The 26,501-nt window shown below is 43.9% G+C and overlaps 1 protein-coding gene across 1 annotated transcript in view; it reads left to right on the forward strand.

Moving 5' to 3' along the window:
• The window catches only part of LOC147432340 (Transducin family protein / WD-40 repeat family protein), a 48,916-nt gene that overhangs the window by 12,253 nt on the left and 10,162 nt on the right, over positions 1-26,501 (forward strand). The window contains exons 3-7 of the mRNA XM_086492321.1: positions 3,405-3,511; positions 3,631-3,709; positions 3,801-3,974; positions 4,056-4,323; positions 4,404-4,510. Coding sequence (XP_086348447.1) covers positions 3,405-3,511; positions 3,631-3,709; positions 3,801-3,974; positions 4,056-4,323; positions 4,404-4,510 — 735 coding nt within the window. The remainder of the gene's footprint in view (positions 1-3,404; positions 3,512-3,630; positions 3,710-3,800; positions 3,975-4,055; positions 4,324-4,403; positions 4,511-26,501) is intronic.

Consider the following 26,501-nt stretch of genomic DNA (forward strand, 5'->3'; position numbering starts at 1 on the left):
CTGTCGTCTTTGTGCAAGTGCTGGCTATGTGTTCTCTAGTGCGATAATGCTTAGAGTCGGTGTCTACTGAACTGGTATTTGGCTTATGTTTGATTTTGTAGGCATAATTGAGGGCGATTACAATTTTTTCAAGAGGGGGGTATGTCACAAAATGAATACGTGGCATGTTCACCCAGGAAATTGACTGATAAAATGTCATGAGTTGTCCCAACTTATGGGGTCCCGTTGATGGGGTCAGAGGACACTAAGACTTTAAAAATAAAGATTTTGCGTGGGGACTGCTGACGTAAAAAGTTGTACGGACAATCGTAAATCACGCTAGCTGTTGACGTGGCAGGCTGTACGGACGCCTACAAATTGTAGCACAATTTTCATGGGCAGCTTTTGGCGCTAGCTGGAGATACCAGATGCTTTTGAAACTTGAAGCTTTTCATGTTTTGCTTTTGGGGCTCTGCTTTTGGGGCATCCCTTGTAAGAATAAAAGAGCCCTTGTGGCTTCACTTTGGGGGGCATTTGGATGCAAAGTATGAGAGCAGAGGTCCCTCGGGAGTTGTACTTTGCAATGATTAATGATAAAGAAATACCGAGTACAACTCCCAAGGGACCTCTGCTCTCAAACTCTCCGTCCAGATGCCCTCCAGAGTGAGGCCCCAAGGACTCTTTTATTCTTACAAGGGATGCCCCAAAAGCAGAGCCCCAAAAGCAAAACATGAAAAGCTTCAAGTTTCAAAAGCATTTGGTATCTCCAGCTAGTGCCAAAAGCTGCCAGCGAAAATTGCGCTACAATTTGCGGTCGTTCGTACAACCTGCCATGTGAGCATTCCCAACACAAAATCTTTATTTTTAAAGTCTTAGTGTCCTCTGGCCCCCCATTGGACAGGGCCCCATAAGTTGGGATAACTTAAGACATTTTATCAGTCAATTTCTCAGGTAAACATGCCACGACGTCATTTTGTGACAGAAATGACCGAAATGCCTGAAAAAGAAAATCTCTCCATAAAAACTTCGCCAAAAAAATTATGTTTTCTCTTTTAATGTTTATGGAATTTAAGGTTGAAAAATGGAACATAGCATGTGCTTTTCGTCTACTACTAGCAACAATATGTTTAACCTATTGAACGAATATTCCTACGAGACCTTGTCGATCCTCTCTGTTTTCTGCACATCTCACACACATTCACTATACATAGAGGGTGAATAAGTACTTTCTCTCAACCCTTGTAGGCTATGATTGAAATAGACGGGTCTTCTTCCTCTCTCTCTCTCTCTCTCTCTCTCTCTCTCTCTCTCTCTCTCTCTCTCTTCACATGTGACATGGAGATTGTATGTAGTGAATGCTGAACATCACGTATAGTCTAGATAAATTGTAGGATTCATATATCTTAATATTACAAAATGGAACATAGCATGTGCTTTTCGTCTACTACTAGCAACAATATGTTTAACCTATTGAACGAATATTCCTACAAGACCTTGTCGATCCTCTCTGTTTTCTGCACATCTCACACACATTCACTATACATAGAGGGTGAATAAGTACTTTCTCTCAACCCTTGTAGGCTATGATTGAAATAGACGGGTCTTCTTCCTCTCTCTCTCTCTCTCTCTCTCTCTCTCTCTCTCTTCACATGTGACATGGAGATTGTATCTAGTTGTAATATTAAGATATATGAATCCTACAATTTATCTAGACTATACGTGATATTCAGCATTCACTACATACACATACATGTATAATGTACAGTGGCGTTTCAGTCAGACGTTTCACTAAGACCTTCATGGAGGTTGAAACATTTCAGGGTGAACCACCGCGTTTTGCCCATGGAATGTTTCGGGGCTGAAACGTTTCGCGGTGACGTTGGACTGTCAGTACTACTAGAGTATGCGGGTTTTACAGAATTCGAACAGCTTTTGAATTACATAATGCCTTGTGTAATACCTCAAGTGTTACTACCTCTGACGCTAGACAATTCGAGAGCGTTGACTCATTAGTGAGTAAAATTATTCTTGAAACTCGAAGATATAGCATATAGACAATCAGGACATCAGCAACTTATGGTAAAATTGGTAACTTGAAGATATAGCCATCGAAACCATGAAAGATCACAACTAAAGATTCTTGGATGTCTTCCACTTTCCTTCTTCAAAAATTTAACCTTAGAGGATCAGTGTGAGCGCTATACTACTAGATTGCCTTCTCTCCCCCAAGAGTACTTCAAAGCGCTGTCAGCTATAAACTTGTGAAGGGAAAACTTATCTTTGCACTTGAAATGGCTAAAGCTATTCAAAATAATGCTCTATAGACCTGATCATCTTCTAGAGATCAATCCAATCAACCTTAGCAACCAAATTTACACTTTACTTAATCGCGAAGAAACTCTTTAGCAAGAGGTTCGACGTTTTAAATGCTTTCACACATGCCATAATTTCAATTATTGTCATGGTCGAATCAGATGTTTGTCTTCCTGATTTGTCCAAGGAAAATTGACTTCTGTCGTTTTTGGGATATTAAAAGCCGAGGGCTTTTTATCATGGAAAAATAAGCCAAGGCCCTTAAAAGAGTGCCTTGGGGGAGTTATTTTCTCTGAGCAGTTGGTGAGTGCCTCTCCTTGGCAGTTGTACTTTTGAAGAGCAATAATAAAGAAATACCGTAAGGGGTGCCTAGTTAGGGGGCGGTGGCTCTGGGAATGGAACTCCGCCACTCTCACGTCTTGTCTCCAGTGTGAAGATCTCTTTCAATTTCAAGTGTTTAAAGTATTAAAGTCGTTTTCAATTTTAATTTTTCGTCCGCATGGGGTGCCCATTCAGTATCTAGAGCTCAACAAGTATCTTTGGATGATCTTCCCATAACAGAAACATTGCTGCCACATATAGCTTGCAACTTCTGCTATCACTTTCTTTTTCTCTTGCCAGAAACATGAACAATCTGAAAATCAAAGAAAGAAAGGAAATTTTTACTTGGCATCTGCTGCTTTTAAAGTTTGGTTTGTGTCAAAGTGTACCACAAACTCTGATGCTACTGTGTGAACCATAAAATCAGCTCCTGAACAGTAATGCTTCCAAGAATTTAAAGCATGTATTGCTCCCGAAAATACAACTCCTAACATGTAATGCTTCTGAGGACCTAAAGCATGTATCACTCCCAAAAGTTATTTCTCCCAAACCTTTAAAATTGGTTTTGTTGATAAAAAGCTGATTCTTATAGGCAATAATGTACACATCCTGCTATCGAACAACACCAATATTGCTCCCACAAGTATCACAATGTACTTCAAATGATATTTGAATATGTGGTAAGACAAAGACAGGATCTGTACTAAAAATTCTGTTGAACTTTTGAGTAATGTGCAAGTAGACTTTAAGGCGTACAATTATCCACTCATTATAAGTTGCATCGTCTGCAGGTATGGCAGCCAGGTGTTGATGGACTGGAAGATAATGAACAACTTCAGTTTGATCCGTCTGCTTATGATTGCTTACATGCCTTCAATTTTGGCTGGCCTTGCTTAAGGTTGGTTGTTTTTTGTTGATGTGAGATTTGCTTGTATTGCTAAGGTTGAGGGATTTCAGTTTGATTTTTGTTGGATTTCTGTTGTTTTTAATGTCTATCATGTCTAATTTTCTCTACAGTTTTGATTTTCTTCGTGATGAGCTAGGACTGGTGCGAAACGAGTTTCCCCATACGCTATTTTGTGTTGCTGGAACACAGGTTTACACACACTTTTTCTGCTCTAAATGCATGTTTCCTGTTTACACTTCAGTTGAAGAGATCTCGAGCTTTTTTGGAATGTTACTTTCAGGCTGGTGAGGCAGCAAATAATTCAGTAGTGGTAGCCAGATTATCTAATATCACTGGCACAAGACGTAAGCTTGTGCCTACTAATCCTGAAGAAGAAGATGACAGTGATAGCAGCAGCAGCGATGAGGACGATGAGACAGGCTCTGTGTCAAATCTGAAGGGGCCTGCTTTGCAGGTGCAGCTCTAGCGCCGGCTTTCTTACATCAAATCACCAGCACTTCCTTTATTGATCATCGGGACCTCTCTTTATTTACAGGCACGCTTGATTTCCCATCAAGGTGGTATAAATCGTGTGCGATCAATGCAACAGCAACCACACATTATAGCATCTTGGGGAGATAACGGCTATGTCCAGGTTTGGGACATGAGTGCCCATTTACGGGCCTTGTTAACTGCAGACCCGTCAGTGAGCAATGGGCTAAGTAATGTTTTTAGGCAAGCCCCTCTTCATATATATACTGGTCACAAGGATGAGGGTTTTTCCCTGGATTGGAGTTCCGTAGTTCCTGGTAGATTGCTTTCAGGTATGCAATAATATTAAAAGTCAAGTTTGTAAAGATGTCTGTTTTATGCTATCAGATTTATTGATTTATTTTGTTTGTAGGTGATTGTAAGAGTGCGATTCACCTGTGGGAGCCAACAGCTGACGGGAAGTGGGTTGTCGACAGTAAGCCTTTCCAGGGGCATAGATCAAGCGTTGAGGACCTTCAAGTAAGTTTGTTTTTAGCCTGCTTATTGAAAGAGGTGGTAGCATGGTTCAAGCTTTCCATCTTGGTGGTCTTGTGCATATGCGTGCATCAATGGTTTATAATGTAAAGCTTTTGAACCTAGGAGGCTTGATCTACTCATGTAGCCATCATCTCTCATTACAAGTGAACCTAGCTATATTAACTGCAAGAGATCTACATCATTAGGATTAGTGTTTTATATGGAAGGATTAAGGCCATTATCTTGCATCATAGGAGAACCACTCCTATTAAGCTACCTTGCTAGTGTGGAAGATCTTAAAATGACCTGGTGCCTGTGGCCGTCATGACGAACTGCAAGCTCCCTTGGCATCATCAATTCACTTCAAGTGGAATTGCTCAAGGAAAGGGGCTCCGAGGCCTTGAAGAAAGTATGGGAGGAAGAATGGAAGCAATTATAAGAGGAGTGGAAGAAAGAGGAGTATTGGACACAATAGGAGGGGGTGATGAGACCGGAGATTGACCTCCTCAAAGAGGAGGTGGAGTCTCTATGAGACCTCCTTTGAAGGAGGAGAAATCTCTGAGATGGACCCATACACCATCAAGGAAGAGCTCACAATGGTGATCATTGCAAGCGCAGATGAGAAGATTGAATCCATGAAGGATGGATGGGTGCGTTGGTGAAGAAAAACCTGTGCAAAGAGGTACGGGAAGAATCACAAAAAGAAGAATCGCAAATTGTACACCCTACTTTGGAGGAAGAGAAAATGAGGCTAGCCTTGTGGCCTCAAGATCTGCATCATTGGCTTCCCTAAGAAGAGCGGCTCCACTCTCCAAGTAGATGGAAAGACTTTTGTAGGACCTTTGTGATTGGCCACACATTGGCCAAACTCTATGGAGTAGTGCTTGAGGCACAAAGCTCAGCTAAAGAAGAATTATCAAAATAAGGTATGTAATCCCTCGTGGACTCATTGCCAAATCTGTCTGGCAACGCCCTTTGAGAGAGAAAGAAGTCAATTGAGATTTCAGTAAATGAAAGAACACGAGCCTTCGAGATCCTCCTAAGGGTATCAGCCACCGCATTGGTAGCGTCTTTATAATATATAATATCGTATCTCAAAGTCGACCTCCTGCATGAGCTCGACCCACCTTGCCTTGCGACCAAGGTCAGGCCAATCACAGAGAGATCTCAATGAATGGTGGTCTGTCCATACCATGAAGTGGGCACCATAGAGGTAATGACCAGAGTTACCCGGAACGCGGAACGGGAATGACGACGGGCCTTCTTGCGGAACGGGGGGATGGGAACGGGTGCGGAACGAGAACGGCACGGAACGAGAGGCTTAAAAAACACCCAAATAATACATTTTTTAGCGTTATGCGATTGAATACAAGTAGTACTAGAGTTCTTTGACTCTAATACCCACAAAAAACACGATTTGAAGACCATTCATGTAACAGACTTGGACACTCCAAGTCAAGAATCAATCACGACAGCACCAAATAACCACTTCAAAACAGTTCACAGTTCACAATAGATTTGCATTGGCCCGGCGGAGTTCCGTGCCTAGAGATATTGGCCCCAAAGATTGGCGCCCCTTTCGGTATTTCTTTATGTATTAATCAGTGTTCAAAAGTACAAGAGTGGATCGGGTCTCACTCTCAGACTCTGCGTCCAGATGCTCTGCAGAGTGTGAGTCCAAACCATTTATTTAAAGTTTACAAGGGATGCCAAAAGCAGAGCCCCAAAAGCTTAAAAATAAAGCAAAACTCTTTTCTCTCACAAGCTCTCTCTAGAGCTTTTCATAAAATAAAGCAAAGTCTCTCTCTTCAAATTGCGTTGAGAAAAAGCATCAGCTGCCGCAAAAGCTATCTCACGCAAAAGCATCAGCTGCCGCAATTTACGGGATTTTGCCACGTCATCACGTTGGCGCTTTTTCCGGGATTCTTGTTCTACTGCCCTAAGGTTAGGGTTAGGGTTTCTGGCAGGTTTTAGGGTTTGCAGGTTTTAGGGTTAGGGTTAGGGTTTTTGGCAGATTTTAGGGTTTGCAGGTTTTAGGGTTAGGGTTTCCAGAAATTAGGGTTCAGCAGTAGTCAAGGTTAGGGTTTCCCGCATGCTCTCGGGCAGACACGTCATCACTTTGTGACATACCCCCCTCTTGAAAGCATTGTAATCGCCCTCGATTACGCCTACAAAACAGACAGAGGCCATAAACCGTCTTAGCAGACACTGACTGTTAGTACCTACGTACTAGGAACACACATCTAGCACATGTACCAACCGACAGTCACATCACACGACATCACTAGACATCACAGGACATCACATGACATTCAACATTCATTCGGATCTTAGACCATGATTTATCGGCAATGTAGTTAGCAATCGCATCTAGATCCAATCGCGACCTCATCGATGTCCGATTGACTAACCCCTATTGCAACCATGTCTATTCAAGATCAATCAAACCAAAATGCTGCAGTCATTTCGTCTATCAGTTCCTGCACTTAAAAGAAGTCAAGAACAAATCAGTATCATAATCAGGAATTCCATTTCATAAAGTCATCCAGCAGAATACTGTCATCTCTCAGTATCCCTGAAGCTCAAAGAGACATCAGTGACTTTAGTATCAAAATCGAGGCATCTGTTGACAAAGGAGCGAAGTAACTCCTCTCTTGTGCATCCCACTGCACCAGATCTCCAGCCAAGCTGAATTCTGGGTTCCATTTGGAGTAGACTATGCTAAACCAAAAGCCTCGAGGTAAAGTTTTCACAATTTGAGGAATATTTGTTAGGTCCTCCTCCTCCATCCACTTCGCATCCAATGCAGGATAGTTCTTGAACTTAACCAAGAATCGCCTTCGGACTTTACCTTTATTCTTCGTATCCTTATGTGCCAAAATTTGTTCTGAAACAAGGATCTCCTCGTTTTCTTCCACTTCGGGTTGCTCATCAGGCTCCCCATCATCAGCCACATCACCTTTAAAGGGTTTCAAGAGACTCACATGAAATGCATTGTGAATCCTCCAAGTATCAGGCAGTTTTAGTCGGAAGGAGACATCATTTATCTTTTCAGAGAGCTGGAAAGGTCCGTAGTATCGCATACTAAGCTTTGGAAAAAGCCTCTCCTTTCCCTTTTTCTTTCTCAGGCGTGCCTTCTCAAAACGTAAGAGCACCCAATCATCCTCCTTCAATTTCAAGTCGTGACAATGGCGATGCGTTGCTGTTCTTGAGATTTCTGCAAAGTCTTTGCGAACCTTGGCAAAAGCCGTAGCTAAGTCTCACGTATATTCATCCGCTTCAAAAATCTTATCTTTCGTGCTTAGGAAGGGTGGAACCTTTGCAGCACCTTCACCAATCTCAAATGGCGCCTTCCCCGTCGAAGAGTGTATCGTGTTATTGTAGGCAAATTCCACCAAAGGTAGGTACTTTTCCCCGTTGAGTCTTCTGATCCGAGATATAAGACTTCAATAAATCTAGAACATTGAATTGGCAATCTCAGATTGCTCGTCAGTCTGGGGGTGGAACGATCACAAGAACTGCAATCACGTGCCAATGTTCTCCCAAATTGCCTTCCAAAACAAACTCGTAAAGTTTGGGGTCTCTATCGGAGACAATCGTCTCAGGCATGCCATGTAATTTGAAAATCTGGGCCACAAACACTCTCGCTAAGTGATCCGGCTTGACTGTTTTCTAGATACCATCGTGACCACTCTGTGTTCTCAGGAGATCAAAAATGAAATCCATTCCAATACTTTCCCAGGGGCGGGTGGGTATGGGTAAAGGCTGTAACAATCCCTGTGCTTTATGCCTGTCAAACTTGACCTTCTGGCATACGAAGCAACTGCGCACAAACTCTTCCACATCCTTTTTGAGTCTCGGCCAAAAGAAGTATCTCTCTACCCCTTTCATGGTGGTAGCAATGCCGCGGTGACCCGTCAGTGGCATTCAGTCATAACCTTTTCCCTCAACAGTGTAACACACAACATGGTTTTTCTCATCAAGTAGCCGTCCCGAATGGAATATCCCGCTACTGTCTCTCCATCCCGTATCCGTGTGAAAACGTCTGCAAAATCTGTATCTGTGGCATACTGGTCGACCATATCGCGGAAATAGCCAGAACCAACGGCTTTCGAGACAAAGCATCTGTCACCACATTTTTCTGTCCCTGAACATGGATAATTTGGAAGTGAAACTGTGACAAGATGTTCGCTGTCACCAGCGTGTGACTACTATCTATTCTTTTTGTTGATTTGTTTCTTATTATTTATTTACTTTCACTTTTTGGAAACACCCCTCGGGAAATCTAATTGCCCTGCATTGCATAGCTAGTGTGGAACTGTCCAGAGGGAGTCCAGGCCTGAGGGCAAGAGAGCACTAAGGTTGGACAAGGACTATGGTTAGCAAAAGTGGGGTCATTGACTAGCCAAAGTGGAATCCTTTGCTACAGAGGCTACATTTCAATTCTGGGTGTGGCTGCAGTGTACAAAGGGGGTCAGATGACCTAGAAAGATACAATGGCAGCATCTCCTAAAATTTAGGGAACTGCTATTTTGGGACCTGAAAATGTGTTTGCGTCAGTACCTCCGGAATGACAAGGGGAACATTTTCTTACTCTGCCGTGAAGTCAACTGGGCAACCGGTTGGGAGATTTTTAGGCGGCAACCCCGAAACATGAAATGACTTGTAAATGTGCCAAGTGGCACATTTCTGTGCACTTCCTCATGCAAGAGAAGGTGGCGCTGAATTTGAAGGGGAAAGAGGCTCATTTGCAGATTTTGTCACAGGTTAAGAGCTATGGAGTGCTTCCTTTCCCTCCTATGTACAGTGCGGTGCCAGGAGGATATGCCAGCTGAAGATCAGCCGGAAGTCGAGGAACTTGACGAGATCTTGGTCCCGGAATAGATTTTGGCACATAAAGAAAGAAAAGTGAAAGGCAAGGTTGCTAGGCGTTACTTGGTAAAGTTCAGAAACTATCCACCAATGGATGCTAAGTGGATGGAAGAAGGTGAACTTGCAGAGTCACCAATTGTGTTATCACTTTACCTTGAAGCCTTCGATTTGCAACCTACCTTGACCCCTTGAGTTTCAAAGCTACATGGATTGTCAGTGTGACAATGGCTTCTGAAACAAATGATGTACATGGTATTTAAAGTGAGCTCAAATCAAATACATGTTACATGAATGTTAGAGCTGTACAGATTGTCAGTTTGGCAATTGCTCTTATGGAATGTCCAAAAGTTTGGTTAGTGCTATAGAAGTGAGTATTTCTTGTCAGTTTGTCAAGGATACAGTAATTGCTTCTATTAAAGGGTACATGTGTAACTGCATTCTTGAACTGTCGGTTTGGGTATGCTCGAAAGTGTTACTGGGCCCAACGTGTACTATAAGACAGTGGCAAAATGTGTAGCTACAATTTTGTCATTGGAAAGTTAGTGACTCAAGCAATGGCAAAGTGCGAAGCTACCACTATGTCATTGGGACAGGGTTCACACGCAAGCAATACATGTGTCGACGAGGTGCTGAATACACCAGGGTTGACAATGAGCATGTATGTGTTGCACATGTGTCGACAGGTGTTGAATACATCAGTGTTGACTGTGAGCATGTACGACATAGGTGCAAACGTCCTTTCGCCCACCGCATTTGCTTTTCCGAAAGCTGCTTCTGTGACAAGAAGTAGCGCAAACTCTGATGGTCTGTGAAGACAGTAAAATCCGCTCCGAATAGGTGATGCCGCCACTGAGTAAGAGCATGGATAACCGCCAAAAGCTCTTTCTCATAAATCTGTGCTGTCATTTTCGGCCTTGAGAACAATCGGCTCTCGTAAGCAATGGCATGGCCTTCTTGCATTAAGATCGCACCCAGACTACGACCACAAGCATCACAATATACTTCAAATGACTTCTGCAAGTCCGGCAAAGTCAAAATTGGTCCCGTAGTCAATTTCTCTTTGAATGTCTGAAAGGCAGTCACCTCTGTGGGTCCCCACGAGAAAGGGACTCCTTTCTGTGTCAAGATAGGCAAAGGGGAAGCAACCTCTGCAAACTTTCGAATGAACCGCCTGTAGTACGAACACAGTCCCAAGAAGCTTCTAACTTCATGGACATTCTTCAAATCGGGCCAATCACGGATAGTCTCTATCTTGGGTAGATCCATTTACACTCCTGTTGCTGAGACAATGTGTCCCAAAAAGTGTATCTCTGGTAGGAAAAATTAACTTTTCTTTGCATTAATCACTAACTTGTGATCTCGTAATGCTTGAAAGACTTGAAGCAGATGATCTCTGCGTTCTGCCTCATTCTTGGAGAAAACAATGATATCGTCAAAGAAAAGTGCCAACAAATAGCGTGTACTCTCGAAAAATCCTGTACATCATCCGGTTTAATGTCGCAAGAGCATTGGTTAAGCCAAAAGGCATTACCAAAAACTCAAATAACCCAAAAATCATCCGAAAAGCTGTCTTGTAGAAGTCTCCCGGCGTGATTCTGATCGATGATATCCACTCTTCAAATCAATCCTGCTAAAGCAAGAGGATCCCTGTAATCTGTCGAGTATATCATCGATCCTAGGAATCGGAAATCTGTTCTTGATGGTGATTTTATTGAGAGCTCTATAATCGATGCACATTCTCCAATATCCGTCTTTCTTCAAAACCAACAACACTGGAGAGCAATACGGTGGAGTACTAGGGTGGACAAGACCCTTTTCCAAGAGGTCTTTCACTTGGTTCATAATCTCTTCATTCTGTGCTCGGCTCTCACGGTAAGGTGGCCGGTTCGGTGGTGTGCTTCCAGGTATCAGATCAATGGTATGATCTTCAGGCCCTCTAAAAGGCAATCGGGATGAGTGTGGAGAAAAATCTTGGCATTCTTTTGTTCATGTCAAAACATATTCAACCTTTATCCATCGTTCAGTTCTCTCCCAAAAGAATGAGTAAAGAAACTGAAGTTCATCAAGTACAATCTCTGAGCCCTTCATTTATCAAAGTCGCTTTCTCGGCCCGGTAGTCAACCTCGGCGTAGTTCTTGTGGTACCAAGGGATTTCGAGTTGAACGTCACTCGCGTGCCCTGAACACCCCTGTCATTGCAAACGAAGTTTGCCAATGCTCGGTGTAATGGCAACGTCTCGTCCGGGTGCCCGTTGAACTACCTCTGCCAGTGGCCTCAGCCTGTCGGGCGTAATTTCAAATTGAGCCGCCAATTCCAAGTGAAAAGAAGTTGGCCTTGGCTCCTTCAAAAGAGCTTTCCGATCCTTCACTTTGCCCCAAAAGCGGCAAAGTTTGTACTTTCATTCATTTGATTCATTTCAGGTCCCACGCCATGTGGTACCAGTTCTGCTTTTTATTTGCCTTTTCTACCACGTCTCTCAGTTGCTTTAGATCTTTTTGGCCTTTCTTCATCTTGTTCATTCGGTGCCTTGTTAGGGCACTTCGCGGAGATATGTCCATGTTCCCCGCATCCAAAGCACTTCCCCTCCCTGATGAAGCGAGCTCTCTCCTCAGGAGTAAGCTTGGGTCGTGCATCCTTCCTTTTTGGGTCGCTCTTTCTCTTTCTACTTTCATTCGCTGAAGTCTGTTCTGCTCGTTGTGTCATGACCTCATCGATGGGGTAGGTCAGACTGCCAGAGTGAATGGCAAAGCCCCGTTTCGCATGACTCATCAACTCCTGAATAGAAGCTGACTTCTGTTCCAAGCAGTGATCTCGGATCTCTGTAGGAAGACCCAAGGTAAACCGCTCAATCTGTTCTCTGAACGAGATCTTCTTGAATGAAGAGGCGGGTAGAAAAGAGCTCCAGAATCTCTCGCAATAAGTATCCACTGTATCTCTCTTGGTCATCCGAAGATGGTTCCAAGCAGCTCGTATATCGCGTTCATACTCTTGAGTCTACCAAGAAGAAATATAAAGCTTCTTAAATTTCAGCCATTTAACTGGCGCAGTCTTGTTTAACAGAAGCATGGACCACCAAGTTCGAGCATTCCTCTGAAAATACGAGGCAGCTCTCCGAATCTTGGAGTGCTTTGAATAGCGTCCTCCCGCGAAAGCGATGTCAAACTACTGAAAAGACAAAGCCTTCGAAGCATCTTTGTATCCTGAAAAAGTGTCAAATTTGATCGACTGTCCAACTTCCTTAAACTCTTGGACTTTCTTGCGTTTATCTTCCAAAAAGTTATATTGGTTGGCTTTATAAAAATTCTTCTTGTTCACATAAAAATTTCCGTCATCAGAGTCTGAACTGTCTGTAGACGAGTCCTCTGTAGAACTGTCACTCACTGGGCGAGATTTAGACTTTGCCTTTTTCTTGCCCTTTCCGAAGCGTTGTTTCTTGCTTTGCCTTTTATGTCTTCTTCGCTCGAATCTGAAGGGCGAAGAACTGTCAGAAGAAGAAGAAGAAGAACTGGGTACTTCTTCAAATCGAACACGCTTCTTCTGTTTGTTTGTTTTATCAAATGTCGACTGGTGACCCAAATAACCCGGGAAGTCAATGCCTTTCTTCTGCTTTTTGCCGTGCTTTTTGGGCTTTGTCTGCACGTCAAAAAGCTGAGCAATCCGTGCATCAACCACCTCTTCCAATTCCTTCTCTGAATAGGTCTTGTGAGCAGAAGGTTTCTTGAGAGCGGGTTTCGGGGGCGGTGTTGTGGTTTTCTGCCATTGCTCGTGCACTTCCTGAAAAGAAGTCTCGCTCATATATTTTGCCAATTTCCGATCCTTCGCAAAACTGAGCATCATCTTTGTTGCATCGCCGATCAATTGACGACGCTTCATCTCTCGTTGCTTCGCCCGAGTAGGCCGAGGCGGGCCATACTCTCTGTCGGAATCTTTGTTGTGATCCTTGACCGCATCTCCGGATGCAGAGGGAGTCGATTGATCCTTGTGTGAAGCCATAGGTGCCGCGGAAAAATAAATTGGGATCGGATTTCCCGTAGAAGAGAAATCGGCCGTGCTCTGATACCATTGTAACAGACTTGGACACTCCAAGTCAAGAATCAATCACTACAGCACCAAATAACCACTTCAAAACAGTTCACAGTTCACAATAGATTTGCACTGGCCCGGCGGAGTTCCGTGCCTAGAGATATTGGCCCCAAAGACTGGCCCCCTTTCGGTATTTCTTTATGTATTAATCAGTGTTCGAAAGTACAAGAGTGGATCGGGTCTCACTCTCAGACTCTGCGTCCAGATGCTCTGCAGAGTGTGAGCGGAAACCATTTATTTAAAGTTTACAAGGGATGCCAAAAGCAGAGCCCCAAAAGCTTAAAAATAAAGCAAAACTCTTTTCTCTCACAAGCCCTCTCTCTAGAGCTTTTCATAAAATAAAGCGAAGTCTCTCTCTTCAAATTGCATTGAGAAAAAGCATCAATTGCCGCAAAAGCTATCTCACGCAAAAGCATCAGCTACCGCAATTTACAGGATTCCGCCACATCATCACGTTGGCGCTTTTTCTGGGATTCCAGTTCTGCTGCCCCAGGGTAGGGTTAGGGTTTCTGGCAGGTTTTAGGGTTTGCAGGTTTTAGGGTTAGGGTTTCCAGAAATTAGGGTTTCAGCAGTAGTCAAGGTTAGGGTTTCCCGCATGCTCTTGGGCAGACACGTCATCACTTTGTGACAATTCAACCTTATTATGACTTGATTGTGAGGTGCGGTGCCGCGGTCATAATACATACACAACAGACACAATGCCCATACGCAACGACACATGCAATTATAGATTAGAGCTCTTAAATAATTTCAAGAGTAGAATTTAGAGATAAGACTTGAAAGTTGAGCCATAACATTGAGCAAAATATACTTTTCGCTTAATTTTGGCTAACAAGGCTCGCCAAGGCGCTACAAAAAAACCAAAGGTGACACATACCATAATGAGACTACAAGGGGAGCAAACCACAATACCAACCGTCTCAAGACTCGAGACTCAAGAGCCACTAGCTTGAGAAGCCTCCCAATTAGTAGTAGCCGGCTGTACGTCATGCACATCCTCCCATTCCTCATCATCCAGCTCTAGGCTCGGCTCGACCTAAGCCATGGGTGAAGTACTTGGTGTCGGTGCCTCTGTATCTCCACTTGTCTAAGGAGCCTCTTGCTCCATCTCCCACTGTGTAAAAGGACATGTCTGTTTACTTGTACTCTTGCAAAGTATTTTCAAATTTGCGTTGACAAAGACAAGATCATTTGCCTTCTCTACTCCTAGCCGATTCCTCTTCTTGGAAGCAATGTGGCTAAAGGTACTCCACAATTGCTTCAAGCATGAGGTACCAACTGACTGGTTGAGAATACGGATCGCCAATCTCTGCAGCTCAGGGCCATCATAGCCATAGTCCTCCCACCATCTTCCTACGATCAATCTGAGCATCTGGACTGCCAAATGACCCCCGCATCTCTCTGTACTGCCACAACTTATCTCTGACAATGCGTCGCCCATCTCTGTCTAGAACCATCTTGTTTAAGATCTCTGTAAATTAGTTCATGACTTCTCTATCTGTCTGTTACCGTGCACCTTGGAACTTTGGATCCACCATGTACGTTGCCTCGTGTAAACGAGAGGCATATGAATTCCACCTCGAGTTGCAAAGAGCATGGATCTCCTCATATCGCTCTACATCCAGCTCAAGCTGTGCAAGCTGCTCGATCATGCGGTCCATTGCCGCATAAACCTTGCCAATGCAAGGGTCCATGCCATCCACGACTCGAAGCAAATGAACCACCGGTTTTACCTGTGCGTCTAGACTCTTGAGCTCCTTCCATAACTCAAGATCCTCTGCTTTCTCCTTGCACAAAATCCCTGGAACTATCCTTGCATAGGGGGAGGTGGTGAACTCATCATTGATGAAGACTTGTCGGGACTCGGACCGCATTTTGACATCCAGCCAGCCTGCGCACAAGAAGAAAGTTGAATGCGAAGCGGGTGTCTGAATACTTTAGAAGCACTCTGCCGCCTGACCTCTTGAGGTACTTGCTCTGAATCAAGTTGTGATAGTTGATGAAAGCAACAATCTTCACTGCATTAGCAATGACTTGAGCGATCCATTCTAGCTTGCCGATGTCTTTTAGAAGGTTGTCAAGCAGTGTGCCATGCAAAAGCACACTGTCACATGCGGATAGTGGCCCTCTACAATAGCTGTTGTTGCCCTGTTTGATGCCTCCCCATTTGTGACAAAGGCCATAGAAGAAAGTGTGCCCTCACTTTGTCATGCCCCCCTTTCTGCGTGTAAGAGCATAGCTTGCATGCCCATGCACAAGAACCTCCCGCCGATGACAAGGTGCCCTTCGAGGTCACTTCATCCCACCACGAACATTCCTTCCCCTTTTGAGTGTTGCCCGCATAAACGGAGGGGGTTGTACGAGGCCATGGATTATCCGAGAAAGAGAGAGAGCTTGATCCTTGAGGGTTGAAGAGAGAGAGCTTGAGAGAGAGGGCTGGAGAGAGAGGCTTGACTCTGTGAGAGCTTAAGAGAGGGGATTTACTTTTTGAGACCAAGGGAGAGAGAGCTTGTAGCTTTGAGGGCAAGTCCAAGGGAGAGAGCTTGGGTCCTTGGGAGCTTGAGGGTAGAGCTTGAGAGCAAGGGGGAGAGAGCTTGAGAGCTTGAGGGTAGAGCTTGAGAGCAAGGGAGAGGGAGAGCCTTGAGGCTTGTTGGATTTGTGAAGGAAAGGGGTGAGGGGATAGCGATTTATAAGGGTCCAGGGTTGCCAGAAAACAAACACCCTGGAAATTTGCTCGCTTCTGCCGGTTGAAGGTTGCCAGATTTTGTGGCTTTTTAAATGCTAAGAGGTTGGCCATCTTGGTAGAGAAGAGCACCCATGGCATAGTTGTTGGCATTCGTTTCCTCCACAAATGGTTTGTTTGGATCCACCGTACTAAATGCTTCAATGTTTGAAAAAATTGATTGAGCTTATCGGTCCATGTGACATATGGACTAACACAATGCTTCTTGCTTTTAACTTTCTTCACCAAACATGCAAAGGGTTTAGCAATCTGGGCATAGTCTTTTATGAATTTCCTCAAAAATTTGGTGAAACTTAGGAAAGATTTCACTTCTTGTATGGTTTGTAAAACGGGCCACTAGGTCCACTTGTACCTTTTTCGGATCAATTCAGATGCCATCGGTCGAGATGAGATGACGAAGATACAACAACTCTGTGTGAAAAAATTCGCACTTTCATTGCTTTGACTACCATGAGTCTCTACCTTGCACTTTCTGATAAGGGTGAATTTGGGCTTCCCTATAGATTGTGAACACCAATCGATGCCGTTGTAGTGTCTCAAAAATTTGTAAGAGATGGTTCCCGTGATCTTCTTCATTCTTGGAGAATACGATGATGTCGTCAAAGAAGGTGCTCACAAACTGCCTGTACTCCCTAAAAATCCGGTCCATAATCCTATCAAACGTTGCAAGATCATTTGTGAGACCAAAAGGCATTACCAAATACTTGTACAATTCAAAGGATGTCTTGAACGCAGTCGTGTATACATCTTGAGGAGCTGCCTTAATTTGATGATAGCTAATTTTGAGGTAAAACATGTAGAACCATACAGTCTGTGTCACAAATTGCTGACGTGTCAAGCCACTGAAGAATGGAGCCAACCTGTAGATCCCGGTCGATGCAGATCTCGGCCGAGGGGCCTAAACCCTAGCAAAAGCAACAGAAGAAGTTTTTACCAACTTGCAAAGTTTGGCCGAGTGGCCTTTTTTTGAAGAAGAGTTCCCACCAACTTATGGGACCGCGTCCAATGGGGCCCAAGTGACACAAAGAATAAATAAAGTTGGACCCACACACACAGAGATAGCGTAAAAATTGATGACGTGGCAGTTGCACGGACATGCCGAGATCTGCGTTGACTTGCTGACGTGGCAGAACTGTACAAATTTCCGGACCTTACACTGATTGTGAAAAGGAACCACCATTCGTGCTAAGTAGCACACATTCAAGCAAGGAAAGTAGTAAAGATTTGTGGAAGTGTAAAGTCAAGATCTTGTCACCATCTCAATTTTGTAGCACCGAACATTGGTATTAGAGCTTTGAAGTAGTAAAGATTTGTGGAAGTGTAAAGTCAAGATCTTGTCACCATCTCAATTTTGTAGCACCTAACATTGGTATTAGAGCTTTGAAGATTTTGCTCTAAACCGCTAATCCCCAAAGAATTTTTTTTTTTCTCGTGTTTAAGGTTGTGTTTTGCAGTATTTTGGTGACACTCCCCTCACTCTTGGAACAGAATAGCAGGCCTGCCATAGCGCATGGGACCGTGTGCCTTGAGCGTCCGAAAATAGCAACCGATGGTCTACCGCGTGTTGCATGTGGGGTGCGCCGACGAGGGGGTAGATAGTTGTCGCGAAGATAAGTCTACGACCTTCCTTGAACCAAGAGCATAAATCCTTGCATGGTCAAGACTTGTAGCGGTATAGAGACCTCCCTCAATTCAGAAGGCCAGCAAGTTGTGGCACCTGTATGTATTTTCTCGTTTTATGTTGACTGCTGACGTGGCAGTCTGTACAGATTTCCACAGTTTGCACTGGTAGCTTTTGGGCAAGATGCTTTTTGGGACCAGATGCTGTCACAAAGTGGTGACGTGGCATGACCACTCGAGAAGAAGGCTGACGTGGCAGGTTGATGTGGCTGGCAATACGGACGTTGACGTGGACCAACAGTACGGATTTTCGGTTTTTCCATTGACATGCTGACGTGGCAGACTGTACGGACATGTCCGCTTTTTGTGCTAATTGGTGTACGTAATTTCCGTAAATTGCGCTGACTGCTTTTTTGCAGTTTTTGGACCTAGTTGCTTTTGGGGAACTCATTGCTTTTGAGTTTAACTGCTTTTGGGATCCCTTGTAAGAGTAAAAGAGCCCCAAGGGCCTCACTTCTTAGAGCATCTGGACGCAGAGTCTGAGAGCGGAGGTCACCTACGGGAGTTGTACTTTGCTCAAGATTTAATAAAATAAAGATAAAGAAATACCGAAAGGGGTGCTGGCTTTGGGGCCAATACCTCTGGGCACGGAACTACGTCGGGCCGTGTCGTCTCGAATTGAAATGTGATTTAAGTTGTGAAGTATTTTTTAGTGAATCTCTCTCTCATGTCGCGACAGATTCTAGACTTGGGGTGCCCAAGTCTGTTCCAGTGGTATCAGAGCATCAGGCGTGTGCTTTTCTCAAAGCATACCGGTCCTATCAAAGAGCAAACAGGGCACTTGGGCACTTTGGAAATTGTTATTGAGAAATCTTCGTCCCCCGACCCCAAACTTATTAGCCACTCCCACCCTTACTTCATCGTGCATCGAGTGCGCTCTCGTCTTCATCGCTCTGTCTTACAAAGCATAAAGCCATAAAGAATCCGAGATTACACATGGATTCAGGCAAGAATCAAACTACTTCTCCTGCCATCTCCGAAGCGGGAGGTGGTACGGAAGATTCAAGCAGATCAACAGAGAACGAGTACGGGCCACCTCGGCCTTTATAGTATGAACTCATGGAGATGCAACGTCAACAGCAGGTTGACGAGTGTGCAAAGCAAATGCTTCAGTTTGCCAAGGATCCAAAATACGCCAAATTTTTGACCCGGCATCGGATTGATGAAATGCATACTCATTGTCAGAAAGCCATTAAGTCACCAATAAAACCGGCAATCAAGAAACCTCCTGTCCTACGGATGTTTATTAAAGATGAACTCGAGGACATTATTGAAAAGCGAGTCAACTAACTATTTGGGTCAAAGGAGAAGCAATTGAAGAAACGTAACAAGGGAGCTGACTTTCTTGGTTACTTGGGCCGAAAATCCTCTTTTGAGAAAGCAAGAAAACAGAAGAAGCATGTACGCTTCGAAGCATTGTCCAGTTCGTCCTCATCTTCATCTGACAACTCGGATAGCTCATCTTTTTCTGAGTTGATAGAAAGGGCAAGAAACGACGAACTGAGTATACGTTTTATGAAAAAGGAAGCACTTTTATAGAGCTAATCAGTATGATTTTCTCGACGACAAGGGCAAGAAGGCCAAGGAATTCAAAGAAGGTAGACATGCGGTAAAGTTTGAAACCTTTTCAGGGTTTCGAGATGCTCCCAAGGCCTTAGCCTTTATCCAACAGTTTCATATAGCATTTTCGGGAGGCCACTACATAGAGCATTCCAAGATTAGACGGACAACATCCTTACTGAAAGGCAATGCATGGACATGGTGATCCACTCTTTTGTTAAGGAAATAAGCGTTGACAAAGTGGCTGAAATTCAAGAAACTTTTTATTTTTGCATGGCTCACCCAAGAGTATGAACGAGATGTGAGAACCGACTCGAATTGTCTTTGGATGATGAGGGGTGACACTTTGGATGATTATTGTGAAAGATTTTGGGATACTTTCCTTCCGACCTCTTCTTTCAAGAAGATCGGTTTTAAGGAACAGATTGAGAGGTTTTGTTGTGGACTCCTCAAAGAAATTCGAGACTACTGTCTTGAGAAGAAGTCAGAGTCCATTTAACAATTGATGGGACATGCTAAGCAGAGATTCGGTATGCATTGCCCAAGTCTGTTACAGATGCTTTGAGTTGAAGCTTTTCATGTAACTGCTTTTCAAGGCCAAGGGCCTTTAAATATGTGTAGAGGGCTCATTCACTGACACTCTTCCGGGTGAAGGTGTAGAGCGCGAGTACCGGCATTGTATTGAGTTCAAGTAATACAAAGAAATACTGAAAGAGGCGCCAAGGTTTGGGCCAGTAGTAACCAAGGTTGTACCAGTCCGTACGTGCTGATCCGTATTGTACGACATGTCCATATTGATCCGTATAGTACACAGACTGAAAGTTCTGTACGCATAATTTTTTTTAATTTTTTTTTGGGGGATTGGGCATCCACATGGTGTCGCAGCGACTAGGGATTCCGATTATGGATGTGCACCTAGGGTGTGCAAATGTTGAAGACCGGTGAAATCAGGGGCTCTCGGCAAGTACAAATATTTATTGAATGTTCTACACGATTGTTACTAGGTACTTGGTTAGTGAATCTCCAGTTGATAATGTTTGTAGTTATGTGTCCCCAAGTAGTTTGCATGATATACATTTTCTAAATCTCTACTAAGGAATGGAAAATGTCCTCTCATTTATTGGTTTTTATAAAGGTACATATTTTTACGTACATAAAAATTCATCCATACAGAACGACCGTCGACGTACAGTACGTACAGATACGCACCGTACATTACGTATGGTACCACCTTGGCCAATACTCTTTGGGGTGGAATTCCACCATTGGTGAGTATATTCTAGAAGTGTGTTTGTTTTGAGGATGACCCAGATTTTTCTTCGTCTTCAGAGAGTTTCGATAGGTTGTCGTCCTCTAGCTCCACCGAGGACGAGAAAAAGCGGAAGGAATGGAGAAAAAGCAAGGAAAGCAGATTTTGAAAAAGATTAGAAGACACAGGGGGCTATCTTGCAGTTAGAGGAGGAGATTTTGTCCAATGTTGACAATTCAAAGTGAGCAAAAGAACAAGAAGACCAAGGAGTTCAAGAATGGAGTCAAGCAGTCAAGTCTGACACGTTTTCAAGCTACCAGAAAACCCATCGAGCCCTTGAAGTCATACAACAGTTTGACGTCCCCTTGTCGGGAGGTCGCTTCTAGGAACGCTCCAAGGTGCGAAGGGTGGCTGTCACGTGCCAATAGAAAAGAACAGACTGAACAGACTTTTAGCACTTCAATAACAGTTGAACTGAAAGAGAGAGACGACACGCGACACGGAGTGGCGGAATTCCACCCCAGAGAGTATTGGCCCCAAACCTTGGCGTCCCTTTCAGTATTTCTTTATATTCCATCAACATAGTACAAGCCGGTACTCCAAACTCCGCACCTTCTCTAGGAAGTATGCCAGAGAACGAGCCCTAACCTCATATTTAAAGGCCCTTGGCCTAAACAGCAATTAAAGTGAAAAGCCTTCAAAACTCAAAAGCTCCTGGTCCAAAAAGCAATGCCAAAAGTTGCCAGCTTTTCGTAAATCGCATTGGTGTTCGTACAGCAGGCCACGTGTCAACCCGCCACGTCAGCAAATCAGGGTTAAGGTTAGGGTTAGGGTTTCTGATTTTAGGGTTAGGTTTTGAGTAGAATTAAGGTTTTTGATTTTAGGGTTAGGGTTTCAACAAAATTAGGGTTTTGGATAGAATTAGGGTTTTTGATTTTAGGGTTAGGGTTTCGGATAGAATTAGGGTTTTTGATTTTAGGGTTAGGGTTTTAGCAGAATTAGGGTTTCGACAGCAGTTTGTTACATCTCCCCTTGTTGAAAGAGACATATCTGCAAAACAACTCAAGTTAGCTGAAATATCGAGGGTCATTCCGAGGGACATTCTGAGGGACAATCAATTTGCTCTTTTTATTAAGGAGTTAGCTTCTCCTTTCTGCTCTTTTGATCAAGGAGTTAGCTTCTCCTTTCGGCTGTTTTGATCAAGGAGTTAGCTTCTCCTTTCGATTGTTTTGGTCAAGGAGTTAGCTTCTCCTTTCGTCCAGATCGAAACTCTTTATATTCCGGCGTAATAAATTAAGCCATCAAACCCAGACCGTATTGATCTTCCACGGGTGTCTTGATGCACTAAAATTACATACCCAGGCAATCTCATCCAATTAGGAATATTCAGTGGTTGGCACATCACAATGCAACACAAATGCTTACATATGCATGTTACAAGACATAGAAACATAAAACCGTCGATGAACACTCCTCTCGCATAACCTAACAAGGTTCAGGCCGGGAGATATTCAACGACTCCCTTATCACTCCTTCCGCATAACCTAAAAAGGTCCGGGCCGGGAGATATAGAGGCCTTTTACAACCAAACGTCCCCCAGACCGCAGCCTGCGTCGTTAGGGGGTACTGAGAGTAACCACTGCTCAGACTTCTTAATACTCCTCCCGCATAACCATCCAGGTCCGGGCCGGGAGTCACAACAACAATAATTTTACAAGCATAGAACCAAACGCTCCCCAGGCATCGGCATGCGTCGCGCGGAGGTTTTCAAACATACAATGAAACGCTCCCCAGGCATCGGCCTTCGTCGTTCCGAGGTTCAAACAATACCAAAACAGTATTTCTCACTTCTCCACCCGGGAGTAAAATCACCAATCATTGAAACCAGTATCAAACCAGAGTCAAACAATTCAAATCGGCACCAAAATAGGTTCAAAACAGATACCATCCATTTCAAACAAATTCCAAACAGGATCACCAAACAAGATCAAACATAACTCAAACTTAAAAAGCAATCTCGACATCAGTCGAGCTCGAAAAGTCGACTGACTTTCCATCTTGAAACCTGCACCAAAAATTAGGGTTAGGTTTCCTCCATGAGGTCGTAGCCGATCACAACATGGTCCGTTAGCTCTTGGACAAACAGTGTTGCTTTGGCGGTGATGGTAGTCCCAAGATAGCAATCACACTAAACCTCCAAGGTCATCTGCTTGTGAAGAGACATCTATTGAGAGATGTCGAGAAATTTCAAGATATAATCTGCTAGGGTTTCCATGGCAAGCATTTCAGGATACCCCACTCTGCCAGAAGTTGCACTCCGAAGGAAGATGTTAGAAACCATATAACTTCGGCAAAAATTTTCTTGAAATCTTGCCAAGTACTTGGAGTATGCTGCTTGGTAGCTATCAACATCTGCATGGTACTGTCTCTGAGAAAAACAGCAGCTCGAAACAAATCTTGGATCCTTCTCTTGCAAATGATCTTAATGGCTTATGCCCTGTAAGACATGAGCGGTGAAGACGAGAGCGCACCCGATGTGCGATGAAGTAAGGGTGGGAGTGGCCAATAAGTTTGGGTCGAAGCGCGAGCGCCAAAATTTTCAATGAACTTTTGAAACTGCAATCTTGCTTTGACTGCTCTTTGGTAGGACCGGTATGCTTTCAAAAAAGCACATGCCTGATGCTCTGATACCACTGTCACAAGGCGGGCACCACGTGCCAATAGAAAAGAATAGACTGAACAGATTTTTAGCACTTCAATAACAGTTGAACTGAAAGAGAGAGACGGCACGCGACACGGAGTGGCGGAATTCTACCCCAGAGAGTATTGGCCTCAAACCTTGGCGCCCCTTTCAATATTTCTTTATAAATGCACCAACACAGTACAAGTCGGTACTCGAGACTCCGCACCTTCTCCAGGAAGCATGTCAGAGAATGAGCCCTAACCTCATATTCAAAGGCCCTTGGCCTAAAAAGCAATTACAGTGAAAAGCCTTCAAAACTCAAAAGCTCCTAGTCCAAAAAGCAATGCCAAAAGCTGCTAGCTTTTCGTAAATCGCGTTGGTGTCCGTACAGCAAGCCACGTGTCAGCCCACCACGTCAGCAAATCAGGGTTAGGGTTAGGGTTAGGATTTCTGATTTTAGGGTTAGGGTTTTGGGCAAAATTAGGGTTTTTGATTATAGGGTTAGGGTTTCAACAGAATTAGAGTTTCAGACATAATTAGGGTTTTTGATTTTAGGGTTAGGGTTTCAACAGAATTAGGGTTTCGACACGTCAGCAGTTTGTTACAGTGGCATCTTACTTTAAAGGAAATGCATAGACATGTTGGTCCACTCTGTTGTTGTGCATAAAAGCACCTAAGAAGTGGGTAAAATTCACGGTAGTTTTCACTTCTGATTGGATAATGGAAGGATATTATGAAGCTGTCATCACGGTTTGGCATTATGTGAGAATGAATAAGGAAGACACTTTGGATCACTATTGCAAGAGATTTTGGGATACCTATTTGCCAGCCTCCTCGTTTCAGAGGATCACTTTGAAGGACCAGATCGAGGAGCTTTGTTGTGGTTTGCCAAAAGGGGTTTGATGATATTGTCTGCAACAGAAGTCTTGACTTCATTCAAAGACTTATGGGACATGCCAAGCAAGGTTTAGTATGCATGCCGGCTCATTGACCTATCCTACAAACAAGCTAATGTCCACCTCGACGGGGCAAGAGTCTTCCAGGGAAATGAAAGAACCGAGGGAACCAGATGAAAGTTCATCAAAGCATTCAAAGAAGTAAGGGAATCACTTGATAACGTGGTGCCAATGTGGACTGCACACCTCACATATTACCTAGATTGAATAAACTCACTAGTTTCTCCTTGAGATTTTAGGGATACTGACAGGCTAACAATATTTTGCGGAATGGCTTTAATGAACTATGTACATTGAATTGGAAATTTCTTTGATTGAATTGAAGACGTGCTCTTTCATGTGTGTATTGTTAGAGACATGTAGAGAAAGATGAAATGTTTGCAACATTTTATTTGATGAATGATTTGAACTTAGTGCATCTAGAGATTTGTTAGAGATCAGCAAGATCTCGATGTGATGGCTAAGTGAATGAGATTCCAGTGCATCAAGATTTTTATCTGGTTGAGATGGTTGAATCCCGTTGTGTGTGAATCAAGAGTTCTGAAAGGATGAAATGACTCCACAGTTGTCACTTGACACATCTAACCCTATGTGTCCGTGGACAAGCTACAGCACGACAAGGGTTCCGTCAGTCCAGTGAGTCTAGATTAGCAAGTGTTCTGGCACTTTTGTGAGTGTTCGCAAACCGTGCATGCCCAGACACTTAGTGTAGATGCATATCCTCTGGTTGCACACAGCATGACCATAAGCATTCCCATCAAAATCCATCAGAATCCTTCAGGGGAATTTTCCAGTGTATTTTACCTCTTTTTCCTATTTTCGACATTTTTCACTTATTATTTTAAGTGACTTTTGTTGGGAACTGAGTAGGGCAAATTGGGTAAGATAATATATAAGAAAACCTAGGCTAGCACTAATTGGCAGAAGAGGAAGGAGAACACAGGCCACAGACTGCAGGTTCCCCCCCTCTCTCTCAAGCAAGATCCCCCCCTTGGTGGCGTTTTTCCTCCAAGCAAGAACCCTTAGCACTTGGCGTTTTTCATCCACAGCATCATCGCCATAAGACACCCCAGCACTTGGCGTTTTTCATCAAGTCATCCTCGCCATTGAGATCCAGCACCCTGGCGTTTTCAGCCCATAGGAGCATTGCCATAAGACCCCAGCCATCTAGCTTTTTCAGCATCGCCACAACATCTGGAATTCAGCAATAAAGGACCAGCCCAATCAGCGTTTTCTGGAGGACTTTAAAGGCTGCAAATCAGCGTTTTATGAGCAGCAAGACAACGTTTTTTATGTTACAAAGGGGCTGCGTTTTGCATCAGCAGATTTCAGCCCATTGGCGTTTTTGGACAGTAGGGAAAGTGCATCAGTTTTTCAGCCATAGAGTCGGTCTCGTCATCCACGTCGTCGACATCGACATAGCCCTAGACTTGCATCGGTTCTCATACATCCACTTTGTACCAGTTTGTGCAATTAATAGTAGACCACTCTCACCAACGAGAGTGGGGCCTTCGGAGGAGGGTTTTACAACATCTCTGGTGTCGTATTCTCTTCTCTCTCTATCTCTCAGTCTCATACACTTTCACGCACGGTGTCCATTTACTTTGTTTGTATCCATTGAAATCTCTCATTAAGAACGGAAGGCTCTCCCTTCCATAAGAATAAAAAGGAACCTTGAGCACAGATCGAAGTACTCATCTTGAGCAAAGTTCAAACATTCATTCCGCTGCACCTTACATTGGTATCAGAGCTTTGGCAGTGTTCAGTATCACTCAAGGAAAGAACCACAAGAACCACATAAATATATATTTTTTGCTTGTTGCGGTCGCACGAACCCAAGTTCTCTTGGGCGTGTCGATTCCTAATCGTGTTTTTGAAGAGTGACAGGAATCCCAGGAAAGAAGGGCTTGTCCAACCTCCCCTTGTGCCTCTTTTCACTCATTGAGAGTGGACTGTGCACTTAGTGACCGGCCAATCGATGTGAGGTGGGAAAAAGCAACCTTGGTGTGAGCGCAAGGCTGCCAAGGGGTGCACTCGCGGAAAAGAGAAGAACTCGGGTGAAGAGAAGATCCTTCTCTAACACAGATTGCAAGCAAAAAAAGAACCTCAAGACCCTCTAGAACTCAAGACCCTCAAGAACCCAAGAACCCAAGACCCATAAGAACCCA

Source organism: Adiantum capillus-veneris, chromosome 20 (assembly GCF_014529385.1).
Source record: "Adiantum capillus-veneris isolate H3 chromosome 20, ASM1452938v2, whole genome shotgun sequence".
NCBI lineage: Eukaryota > Viridiplantae > Streptophyta > Polypodiopsida > Polypodiales > Pteridaceae > Adiantum > Adiantum capillus-veneris.